Source organism: Pelophylax lessonae (assembly GCF_965119305.1).
Source record: "Pelophylax lessonae genome assembly, chromosome: 3".
Taxonomy (NCBI): Eukaryota; Metazoa; Chordata; class Amphibia; order Anura; family Ranidae; genus Pelophylax; species Pelophylax lessonae.
In genome coordinates, this window is record NC_138770.1 from 547,814,290 (window position 1) to 547,826,783 (window position 12,494).

The 12,494-nt window shown below is 46.6% G+C and overlaps 1 protein-coding gene across 1 annotated transcript in view; it reads left to right on the forward strand.

Moving 5' to 3' along the window:
- The first annotated feature begins 586 nt into the window (after positions 1-586).
- The window catches only part of TCP1 (t-complex 1), a 69,180-nt gene continuing 57,272 nt past the window's right edge, over positions 587-12,494 (forward strand). Inside the window, exons 1-2 of the mRNA XM_082248936.1 lie at positions 587-732; positions 11,718-11,803. Of these exons, the coding sequence (XP_082105062.1) occupies positions 669-732; positions 11,718-11,803 (150 nt within the window). The 5' untranslated portion in view covers positions 587-668. The remainder of the gene's footprint in view (positions 733-11,717; positions 11,804-12,494) is intronic.

Here is a 12,494-nt window from a genome sequence, read left to right on the forward strand (position 1 = left end):
TTGATGCTATACTCTGAATAAAAAGTGTTCCTTTAATTTTTTGAGCAGAGTATTATTGTTAAAACACAGTTGGTTATTTTATACTAATATTACCACAGTGACAGGTATTGTTATTATCACAGAGACGGTTATTTTATACTATTTTTACCACAGAGATGGTTATTTTTTATACAACAGTGACGGTTATTTTCTATTTTTAAAACCACAGAGACAGTTATTTTCTATTATTATTACCACAGTGATGGTCATTTTCTACTATCATTGCCACAGTGACCGTTTTTTGTTAGTGATATTCTTTTGTATTCGTCTTAGTAACAATACTGTACTGAGAAAACTGGAGCGCGCTCCCGTGCAGCTAATCCTCGCGCACGGCACACATGCACGCGTCCTCCAATACACGCTAGAACATTCTTTCCGTTTTACGGCGCCGTATCGGATGGTTAAGCCCCCATCCCATGACGTAACACGCTCCTAACCCATTCGCTCCTGACACACAGCGCGTCCATCTTCTTAGCTCTTCTGTTCCTTTTGTGGTACTTGAGGGGTGTCTGAATTAGGCGGGGCCTAGTTGCTAAGCACGCAGTGAAGGGGCGGAGTTACCCAGCGTGCATTGCAGGCGGGCGGCGGTTGGGGAAGCACGTTGTAGCCGGGATACGAGCAAGAAGAAGATGGAAGGCCCGTTAGCCGTGTTCGGAGAGCGCAGCTCCGGAGATGTCGTCAGGAGCCAGAATGGTGAATGCAGGGACTGTGGCGGGGCGGCCTAGGCTGAGTCAGCGCTTCTCTTCACAATGGGGGTAGAGGAGAGCATGCTGGGTGCGCAGTGCCATGTGGGGACACCGCTCTGTACACTGCATGGCCTTCTCTGGGACAGGGAGAGGGATGGGAATAGGTGGGTTTTACCAGACCTGCTCTGGGGTCTCTTTGTAGATTATACCTTTGTGTATTACCCACCATCTTAAAATTAAAGTTAATTTCAGCAAATTCTGGCACGTATTTCACCTATAATCGGCGGAAATTAACCTTATTGTAAGATGGTGAGCAATATATACATAGGTGATGCCCCCTGGTAGTCATGATAAAGTGCGCCTGCAGCCAAAGCCCTTTTCTTTCATTTGGATGGTGTGGGGGAGGGGATCAGATTCCCTTGTCATGCTGCCTCATTGGTAAGATCTCTCATTTCCGGTTTGTCACAGGAATGGGAAGTGGTGGATCACAGTCAGCAGATGCCCCACTCCCCTGTTTGGTTGTCACAGCAATGGGATGTGGTGGAGTCTCACAGCCAGCAGATACCCCTTCCCTTGTTCGGTTGTCACTGGAATAGGAAGTGGTGCAGCATCACAGGCAACAGATGCCCCCTCCCCTGTGCAGTTTTCACAGGAATAGGAGGTGGTGGAGGATCAGAGACAGCAAATGCCCCCTCTCCTGTGCCGTTGTCACAGGAATAGGAAGTGGTGGAGGATCACAGGCAGCAGATGCCCCTCCCTTGTGCGGTTGTCGCAGGAAGAAGTGGTGGAGGATCACAGACAGATGCCCCCTCTCCTGTGCCGTTGTCACAGAAATAGGAAGTGATGCAGGATCACAGGCAGCAGATGCCCCTCCCTTGTGCAGTTGTCGCAGGAAGAGGAAGTGGTGGAGGATCACAGACAGCAGATGCCCCCTCCCTTGTGGGGTTGTCACAGGAAGAGGAAGTGGTAGAGGATCACAGGCAGTAGATGCCCCCTCCCTTGTTGGCTTGTTGCAGGAAGAGGAAGTGGTGGAGGATCACAGACAGATGCCCCTGTTCCGTGAAAAAACTATACCCGTGAGAAAACCATACCCTCGTCACTTCCGGTTCCGCTACGGAGGGTATGGATTTCTCACGGTAGTTAAACTTGCGGCGGGTACATTAAAACACTTCGGGTGCAACATAAATCATGTCCTCTCCTATCGCTGTAACATCCCTCATCTCCGGTAATAAATATAAAAGCGGATCACGGAGCCGCGATCGCCGTCACATTTACAGCTCATACTCCCGCCGCCGCTTTTATATTTATTACCGGAGATGAGGGAAGTTACAGCGATAGGAGAGGACATGATTTATGTTGCACCCGAAGTGTTTTAATGTACCCGCCGCAAGTATTACATTAGAAACAGTGCCGTGATAATTTCATGCCCACCGAGCATGCGCACTTCTCAAATTCTTTCTTCTTCAATCACGTATCCGGGGCTCTGAGCATGCGCACTACTGCGCTGCTCAGCTGTTTCAGACCGGAAGTGACGAGGGTATGGTTTCTTCACGGGGTATGGTTTTTTAACGTTACAGGCCCCTCTCCTGTGCCGTTGTCACAGAAATAGGAAGTGATGCAGGATCACAGGCAGCAGATGCCCCTCCCTTGTGCAGTTGTCGCAGGAAGAGGAAGTGGTGGAGGATCACAGACAGCAGATGCCCCCTCCCTTGTGGGGTTGTCACAGGAAGAGGAAGTGGTGGAGGATCACAGGCAGTAGATGCCCCCTCCCTTGTTGGCTTGTCGCAGGAAGAGGAAGTGGTGGAGGATCACAGACAGCAGATGCCCCCTCCTGTGCGGTTGTCACAAAGGCATAGGAAATCTCCCTAAGGTCACAAATGCAAAAATATTCTAATGAACCAGCACACCTATAGCATTAACCTCCCTGGCGGCATTCCTGAATGTGGCTCTGGGGTTAATTTTCAGTACCAAAAGCGGTAACCCCGAGCCACACTCGGGATTACCCCAGAACATTACTCCCCTTCCCTGCGCTTCCCTGTCGTCCTTAGTTTCTCCCCGCTCTGTGTATGGTCAATTGCCGGCTCTTGCCTTCCAGGTCCCTCCCTGCGAGCATTGTGATGCAGGGGGGAGGAATCGGCGCAAATCAAAAGTGTAAAAACAGTAAATGACATGATTCAAAGCTGTGATCCTAACGGATTACACTGTATCATGCCATTTCACCACAGGATTTCACCTGGTGACTTTTCCAGTGCCCTGCCTGTGCTTTTCCAGTGCTTTGTGCCTGGAAAATTTTGAACGACCATGGTGTCCAAAAAGCGTTTCTTTTTTTTTTGTGCAAAATCGCTTTTAAACAAACTGGAAAACGGCGACAGCGAAACTGAGCTACTCGAAGAACTGAGCGATAGCGATTCGTGGGAAAATTCATCATCGGGTACGGAAAGTGACGACAGCAAAGATTCTGATGTCTCTTTCTGGCCAGGGCTGCTGTTAGAAATTATGGGGCCCCGTACAGCCTACCAGACGGGGCCCCTCCAACCACGCCCTTGACCCCACCCCTGTCCCCGCCCCTGATCCCGTCTGGAAACAAAATGCAGGTTTGTTGCGGTTTACACATGCGTGCAGGGCCAATGTGTGCGTTTGCAATTGCGCCTAAGCACCAAAGAGCAGGGGCAGTTTAATTTTTAATTGTATTTTTTATTTATTTTTAATTGTATTTACATTAGAAATGTAAAAAAAAAATCACTCTGTATCTTTAATTTTTTTTTTCTTTCTTTTTTTGCTTTTACAAGGAATAAAAATCATCCGTTGTGATAGCATGGGCCATAACAGGTCCTCTTTTTTGAGAGATGACCCCATATCTGTCCTCTGGCCTCCAAAGCATCCGATTAAACCAAGATGGATTTGATCAGATGCTTGTTCAAGCCGGTAATGGCTTGTTTACCTCAGACCGAAACCGGAAGCGAAATCCTTGTCGCTTCGGGTTTCTGACATCACACAGTGGGCGGAACGCCATCCATCCCTCTCACTGTGTCACAGGAATCGAATGCTATTAGTCACATCTTAAAGGCAGGGGTGGGACACCCTTCCACTGCCTGTAAAAGTAATCCAGGGGCTTCTTAGCTACTAGGATTACATTTACTTTGTGCAGAATTTCTGGGGCTAACAAATGATCTCTCCATCATTGCTGCAGTGATAACCCAAATATTACCTTTCCAATCTAGTGACGTACTGATACGTCGATGGACAGGAAGTGGTTAAAGGGGATTGGTTTGGGGTGGTAAAAATGCAGCTCCACTGCACGTTTACTGCTCCCCCAACTGAAGTTCTAATGAAGCATCTCACGGTCTTATGATCATTAGCATTACAAAAATCATCAGAAATCATCACAGGCAGCACAGTAAGCTTGTGCTCTATCATGGCTCTATGTCACATGGCTGCTTGCTGACTGTGTTAACTTATGGCTGTACTTATGGCTGTACTGAGTGTTACAGACTATAACCCAGCATAGCTATACAAAGTTAGCACCCTCAGCAGCCATGTGACACAGAGCCATGTTAAAGCATCAGCCTGTGCCTGTGATGATTGTTGTAATGCTAATGACATGCTAAATAACCTGCTGTGCTGGGAGATACACAGGAGGACTCAGTGAGGATTCTGTGCTCTATTATTCACTCACTGTGTCCAGAGCAGCCACGATCTTCAGATGCTTCCTGTCAGCCTCCTCACATCTTAGCAAGTGAGAACTGGAGGCGGGCACTGGATGGAGAATCAGAGTATCACTCCGCCGGCTGGGACTGCAGGGAGTAGCAGGGCAGCATTGTGTACATGCACCCCCGAAAATGAAGAAATAGTCCATTTTCTGTGCGCACCTGGGCCCCTCTGTTGACCTAAAGGAGCCCAAGAAAATGGCATAACCCCGCTCCATAAACAAGTAGGAGCGGGATAGAAGTTTAGCAAGCCAGTTTTTTTTATTTTTTTATTGAATGCAGCAAAAAACTGTAATGCTGCCCGGGCCCCACAGTGTTGCTGATAGGACCGGGCCCGGTACAACAGGGCTGGTTGTACTGCCCTATCAGCGGCCCTGTTTCTGGCACATAGCTTGTGGAATTTGGGAAGTATATCAAATGATTCTTCAGAATTTCCAACGGAGCTATGTGCCAGAAAGAGACATCAGAATCGTCCCTGTCGTCACTTTCCGTACCTGATGACGAATTTTCCCACGAATCGCTATTGCTCAGTTCTTCAAGTAACTCCATTTTGCTGTCGCTCTTTTCCAATTAGCCTAAAAGCGCTTTTGCGCAAAATAACGCTTTATGGACGCCATGGTCGTTCTCTATTTTCCAGGCACAAAGAACTGGAAAAGCACAGGCAGGGCACTGGAAAAGTCACCAGGTGCAATCCTGTGGTGAAATGGCATGATACAGTGTAATCCGTTAGGATAACAACTTTGTATCATGTCATTTGTGTATTTATTTAAACTTTTGAATTTGCCACTGGTTCCACCCCCCTGCTTCGCAACGCTTGCAGGGAAGGGAACCGGAAGACAGGTGCCGGCATCGGCCGAGCACACAGGAGGAGGATGGCAGAGGATCGCAGGGGAAGGTGAGTTTTAAAATGTAAAACAGATTTCTATGCAAAACAATGTACCGCTTTCAGCACCTAAAACCTGAAATAATCATACCGCCAGGGAGGTTAAAGCATTAGTAAATTTGTAGAGTTAAAAAAAAAAAGTTCTCCCTTCAAGGTAAAGGCATAATGTACTAGTGGGCATCACATACTTTCACATTATGAAAGGCTTACCTTGAAATAAAGCCATCCAGCGGCATGCTGTTGCCAGTGGCTTTCATCTTCTGGGCTGTGGCCGCTTGGCTGGCCAAGTCTTGATGAGGTCACAACTGTGCATGAGCGTGCCTTTCATAGCTGCAGCACAGAGCTCTAAAGGGACAGCATGGGTATGCCGTTCCTTCAACAAATATCTCCTCAACAGTGCATTTTTAGGAGTTATTCATTTAACCTAAAGGTAAGCTTTATTATAAGCTTTCCTGGAAGTAAAAAAATATAAATCCTGAATTTACTTCCACTTTACCGTATGGTGTTTTTTTTTTTTTTTTTTTTTTTCCCCAAGGCTTGTTGAAGTGATTTTTTTTTTATTGGGGGGGATGGGGGGGTTCCTTTTTTCCACCTCACTGATATTTGATGCTTGTCAAACACGCTTTACAGCTCCATTCACGCAGAGGCGTTGTGAATCGCAGGCGAAATCGCTACAATTCTGCCCATTATTTTAAACACGCTGTTAAAATGTCAAATCGCACATCAGCGTGTTCAGGTGCCATGCATTTCAATGGCAACTAAAAACATGCGGTTCTGCCACGCCACAAATTGCGCTGCATTGGCAGAAACCAAATTGCGCTATGCTCAAAAGTTCTGAAACTTCTTTTAGGCAAAGTGCAATTTAGTTTGCGTGCTCATGCAACAATCGTGGCAGAATTGCACCGCATTTTTAGTTGCCATAGAAATGAATGACACCTGAACATGCTGATATGCGATTTGATATTTTAACCGCACGTTTTGAGACTGCAGGTACGGTCATGGCCTTTCTGCCTGCAATTCAAAACCCCCCTATGCGTGAACGGAGCCTGAACGATGCAGGCACGTTTATACTGCGTTACCATAGACTTGAATAGAGAGAGTTTACAAGCTTCAACTCCTCCCCAAATATATCCTTTTTTCTGCACAACGCAAATGCTATGTTTTTCAAATGTTAACAGCTCTATCCACTTCCCATATTATTCTTTAGGGCAGCCGTCCCCAACCTTTTAGGCACCAGGGGGCAGTTTCACGGCAATCATTTTTCCAAGGTACTTGGGGGGGCTATTCACGGGAGTCTGTCCTCAGCCCCACTTTACAGCACAGTCCTCCCTTTATCAGTGTCCTTGGTTCTCCTTTACATCAGTGCCCCTTTATAGTGCAGTCCCCTTTACATCACAGTGCCCCCTACATTAATGTAAAAGGGACTGCACTGTTAAGGGGGTAATGTGATATAAAAGGGCACTATAATGATTATTTTACTTTATATTACAGTGCCCCTAGCAATTACCAATTACACCCTTCTCCAACAGTGTCTCTGCAGTCTCCCCCACACCCCCCAGTTTTGTCGCACAGTAACAGGAAGCAACCCAAAAGGTGCACATCTCTGTTCGTTGTCCATATTATCCATTGTAGGCTGCTTTGCTAGATGTTTGGGAGTGGTTAAAAACGCATCCCAAGCACCTATTCCTAATGTCAGTGTGAATATGGCCTAAGGCTAGGTTCACACCCACAGGTGTACTGGTGAAGTGTAGGGCAGCCTGCCCATCTCAATGGGCTGCCCCATGCACAAGAAAAGTGGGAACAAAGTCTCTGACCTATTTCTCAAATCTTCCTGAACGTGTTTTGTGCGCGCGTGCACAGAGATATGGAAGTGCCATGAATGTCTCATTCAGAACGTACATATAAACATCAATGTGTAAATGGTGACTGGGCAGTGGCGGTGACCAATAGGGTCTATGTACGTATGTAAACTGTGTTGCTGCATTTTTATGTAGTGTGTTCACAGCATCTTTTAGCAGGTTTATACAGTTTGGCTAAATGTTAGAGTAATCCTAAAATATATGTGAAGAAAACTCTCCGCTCTTCAATCTTGCTGACTACGTTCTAAAATGGTGGTTGCCTCGCACTCCATCCTTGATAATTTTTTTTTTTTTTTTTTTTTCATCTTTGCTCCTGTTCAGAAACAATGTATTGAAACTTTTGGATTGGGACAGAGATGCAGTGAACATACTCAATAGTAAGGGTCAGCAGTGGCAGCCTACATATTAGTGACAGGGTTTTTTTTTCCATTAAAGTGATTGTAAATTCTTATGTTTTTGTTTAAAAAAAAAAAAAAAAAAAAGTCTTTCGTTTACTGGCTGACATAGCTCCATGTCTTCTTGACCATTTAGGCTTATGCTGCTCTCTTGAGTAGGACTAGGCGAAAACCTAGTCGAGAGTAAGGACCTGCTGGCTCTCTGTTGGGATTTGCTGTCCTGGCCTTCTTTCCTTTTTTATATGGATTTTTTTTTTTCTTTTTTTGTTCCTGTGTGAACTACAATCAACAGACGCACGGGGTATCCTAGATCCTCATGGTCTTCCTAGTCTGGCCTGCGAGCTTGACCCAACTGTTAGCTCTGCGCTAGGTTGGCCGCAACATAGCCTAACTGGAAGGGGGCTGGCCGACGAGTGAAACATCTCACGAGGTCGCATAGCCCTGGTCACGAACAGAGTTGCAGCGCAACTCAGGCCGTAGCATCCCCCATTCCAAGATGGTGCGGTGAACTGCTGGGAGTAGCGTCGACCTGGTGCCGTGGTGTGGTAAGTAGTGTTTCCTCCCCCCTCCTTTCTTTTGGAATTGTTTGGGTGGTTGCGGGCTCTCCTTGGGGATGGTAGGCCCCCCTCCTGTGTCCAACCTCCCCCTTACATCCCCCCCCCCACCTCCACAGCGGGTTTCCCCTGTATATGGTTGCCCTCACTTGTCCCTTGACTCTGTATCCTCTGCCTCCGCAGGGTCTGAGGTGGATTTGGCCGCTGCGGCGTGAGTCAGCCCACTGGGTCTGTATACACGCATGCTGAGTGCTCTAACAGTGAGGACGAGTCTTCTTCCTCCGCAGCGGCGCATGAAAAAGCGCTGGTGGAGGCCCTAATTGTTAATGCGGGAAACTTTAAAATTGAAGGACTCAGCTGATGCTGAGTTGGCAACGCCGCCTGCGGTTTGGCACCTGCAAATCTTCAAATGTGTTACCCTTTCCTGTCTATTTTGACGAGCTTGTCACTAGTCAGTGGGGTTCCCCGAAACGCATGGTTGGAATACCCAAGCGCTTCGCTAGGAGATATCCCTTTGAGGAGTTTCTCCTGAAGAAACTTACTGTTCCACCGTCGGTTGACTCTGAGGTTTCCAGGTAAAATAAGGCTATGCTTTTGCTGGTGGAGGATTTTCCATTCTTTAAGGATCCCGTGGACAAGAGAGCTGAGGCTCTGGTCCTGGTATCTCTTCACTATGGCTAGTTCAATGTTGAGGCCAGTGTTTGCTATCACCTTATTATCCCAGACCTTAACGAAATGGGCAAAAGTTTTACGCCATGATCTGGAAAGAAGTCGACAGCCTCCTGAGCTGGCGGATCAGTTTATCCAGGGGTTACAGTACATTTGTGATGCATCTTTGGATGCGGCCCACCAGGGTATCTGTGACGGTGGTGATTCTTCACCGTATGATATGGTTGAAATACTGGTCGGTCGACCAGGCTTCTAAAAAGGTGCTGACCTACTTTTTGTAGGTGACTGTTTGTTCAGGGCCTCTATGGAAGAGATCATTAAGGGTCTTACGGGGGCCACAGGTTTCTAAGGGCAAGGGACCGCATCATAAACGTGGTCCTTTCTTTTCGGCTCACAATCGGCCCTTTTGTCCGTCTGGATTGCAGAAAATGGGTTTGAGATCCACCCCTAACATTGCTGGAGTCTCCAAGACATCCTGGAATGGTAAGTCAAAAACTGGCATTTCTGGTTCCGCAGGCTTCCCCACCCTGAAGGGGTGCCCTCACCCGCATCTGGGGTGGGGGGGACGTCTTCGCCTTTTTCCGGATCCGTGGACCGTGATCATTCAGGACAGATGGGTCCGCGAGTTGGTTCGGTTACAAGAGTGAGTTTCGGTCCTTGTTCTTTCCTTCCATCCTGCGCCTGTTTCATGATTGGCTACAGGGCCTCTACGGGGCGGTACAGGACCTGTTAGCACAAAGAGTCATTGTGCCGGTTCCAGAGTCCGAATGTTTTCAAGGTTTTTATTCAAATCCGTTTACAGTTCCCAGGAAGGATAGCAAGGTTCATCCGATCTTGGACCTCAAGGCTCTGAACCACTTTGTGCGGGTTCAGAAATTTCAGATGGAGTCCATCAGCACAGTAGTAGCTTTCCTTCATCAAGGAGATCTTCTGTTGTCAAGGACGCTTATCTTCATATTCAAATATATGTCGGGCATCAGCGTTTTCTTCAGAAAAAATCGCAGTACTGGGTTACCTGGACGATCTGCTTCCTCCCCGTTCTTTTTCTGTGTCTCGTCTGTAGGTATTACAACTGGGTGTAGATCAACGTTTGGCTCTGGGTACCATCAAGGGCCAGATTTCCGCTTTGGCTATATTTTTCCAAAGGCCGTTAGTGGCAACGTTCTTGGTTCACACTTTTGTGCAGGGGGTTCACCATCTGGCTCCTCCGGTGCGATCCCTGGTGCCTCCGTGGGATCTCAATTTGGTACTGTCGGTGCTTCAAAAGCCTCCCTTTGAAAATATTTGAGAACTTCTTCTGCTCACTCTGTTGCACAAGGTGGCCATTTTAGTCGCTATTACTTCCGCATGTAGGGTATCGGAGTTGGTTGTGGTGTTCTGTCGGTCGCCTTACCTGGTGATTCATAGGGACAGAGTGGTGTTGCGACCCTGTCAGGCGTTCCTTCCTAAGGTTGTCTCAGGGTTTCATTTGAATGAAGATATTGCGTTACCGTCCTTATGTCTAAACCGAAACATCCTAAGGAAATTTCTGTACATTCCTTGGATGTGGTCAGGGCGATCCGAGTGTACCTAGCGGTGACTGAGCCGATTCGGAAATCCGAATCATTGTTCTTACGGATGAACCTAATAAGGGGCAGGCAGCGTCTACTGTGACCATTTCCAAGTGCATCAGTCAGACGGTGGTGCAGGCCTATTCTTTTAAGGGTCAGGTTCCTCCTTTTCTGGTTAAGGCACATTCTATGAGGGCGTTCGGTGCCTCCTGGGCCTTCCGCATCAGACATCAGTGGTTCAGGTGTGCAAAGCAGCTGCCTGGTCATCTGCACATGCATTCACAAAGTTTTATAAGGTGGATGTACTTGAATCTTCAGCTGCGGTTTTTGGCCGCAAAGTTTTGCAGGCTGCAGTTGCAGAGGCTTCTGCTTCTTGAGGGTGTAACTTTTTCCTGGTGGTATGCTCCAGTTCTGGTTGAGCCCCTGTTTTTACCTGGGTTGCTATGTTTAGCCTTTTTGGGAATTCTATGTATATGGTGGTGTTTACACCCCTCATGTTGACACTGCTTTGGGACATCTCAATGGTCTAGAAAACATGGAGCTGTGTCCGTCAGTGAACGAAAGAGAAAACTGGATTTTTGTCTTACCATAAATTCCTTTTCTCTGAGGTTCACTGACGGATACAGCAGCCACCCCTCTGTTGGGTTATGTGTTCTTTTGACACTGCTTGTTACAAACTGAAGTCCTGTAGCAGGAAGTGATGGTATACCCTCTGGGACTTCTTCAGGGGCGTAACCAAAAAGGTTTACGCCTAGACCTACTCCTGAAGAGAGCACAGCATCAGCCCATGAAGACAAGGAGCTGTATCTGTCAGTGAACCTCAGAGAAAAGGATTTTACGGTAAGACAAAAATCCAATAATATTTACCTGTTCTGTTCTGTGCTTCTGGCCCCTCCTTTCTGTTGAGTGGCCCCACAGCAAGCATTCAGACACTATCCCCTCTCCCCCCTGACCGACAGCAGCGGGAGCCAATTGCGCTGCACTGCTGCCTTAGCCAGTGAGGAGGGGAGTCCCGGGCAGCTGACACACTCCTGCAACATCGCTGGATTAAGATGATCTCAGTAAGTATTAGAGGGGCTTCTGCACACAGGCATTTTTTAACTTCATGCATAGAATGCTTTAAGATCACCCCATTTTAGTACCACTCTTCCACTATATGGAACTGGTGGCTATGCTGTTGGGGAATAGAAGCCAGTTACAATCTGAAGGAGATGTCAAGCTTCTCCTTTATGAATTAACATAAAAAAATTCCTATGTAAATCTACATAGGCTTTTGTTTTTTTGTTTTTTTCCACTTTAACAGATAACATTTTAGTAGTACAAGTTCAGTTATTGAAGCAGCTTTCATTGCTAATGTCTATATATTTTTTTTCAGTTATGGCAGCAGCTTCCATTGCTAATATTGTGAAAAGCTCACTTGGTCCTGTTGGTCTTGATAAAATGTTGGTGGATGATATTGGGGTAAGCATTTTAAAAGGTTTGATATTTCTTTGTTGGTTTAGTTTATAAATTGGTGGTAAAATGCTATAATATGCTGTACAGGTCTTCTATATAGGCTAAACTAATCACCCAGATGCCCCTCCCACGTTTAGGATCTTTTTACATTTCTCCATGCTAGTGCTTTGCAGTAACACAAGGGTTACTTCAATGTACGTTACATGCATGGACATGCTGCTATATTACTTAATTTGAATGGTACCCCAACAGTCTAATTAATGCAACATATTTCCAATTCACATGCATTGCAGTTCAACTTTTTTTTTTTTTTTTTGATCATTCAATATGAGACACAAACGTATCCATAGACTGCTAGGACCATGTCCAAAAGCAATACATTAAAAGGCCAGGAACAGAGCAAATACTAACAGGCCCACCCAGAAGCAAACAAGGTTAGATCTGCATAAGCAGAGACTTGGCAAACGTGTGAGCAGAACCCCAGGTGCCAGCCTTGCAAATCTAATAAATTGATGCTGAAAAGCCTAAAATTCCCACAGTGGTCCTTAATAGGAAAGGGGGGGGGGGTGGGAACCTTACCTTGTAGGAAAGAGGATCCAACAATATGTAGCAGTCATCTAGTGTTGGTGGAATGAGAAGCAGAATGCCATTGAGAACTGTTGGAAAGATCAGGGTGAAAATCTGAAAGATGCCGTAG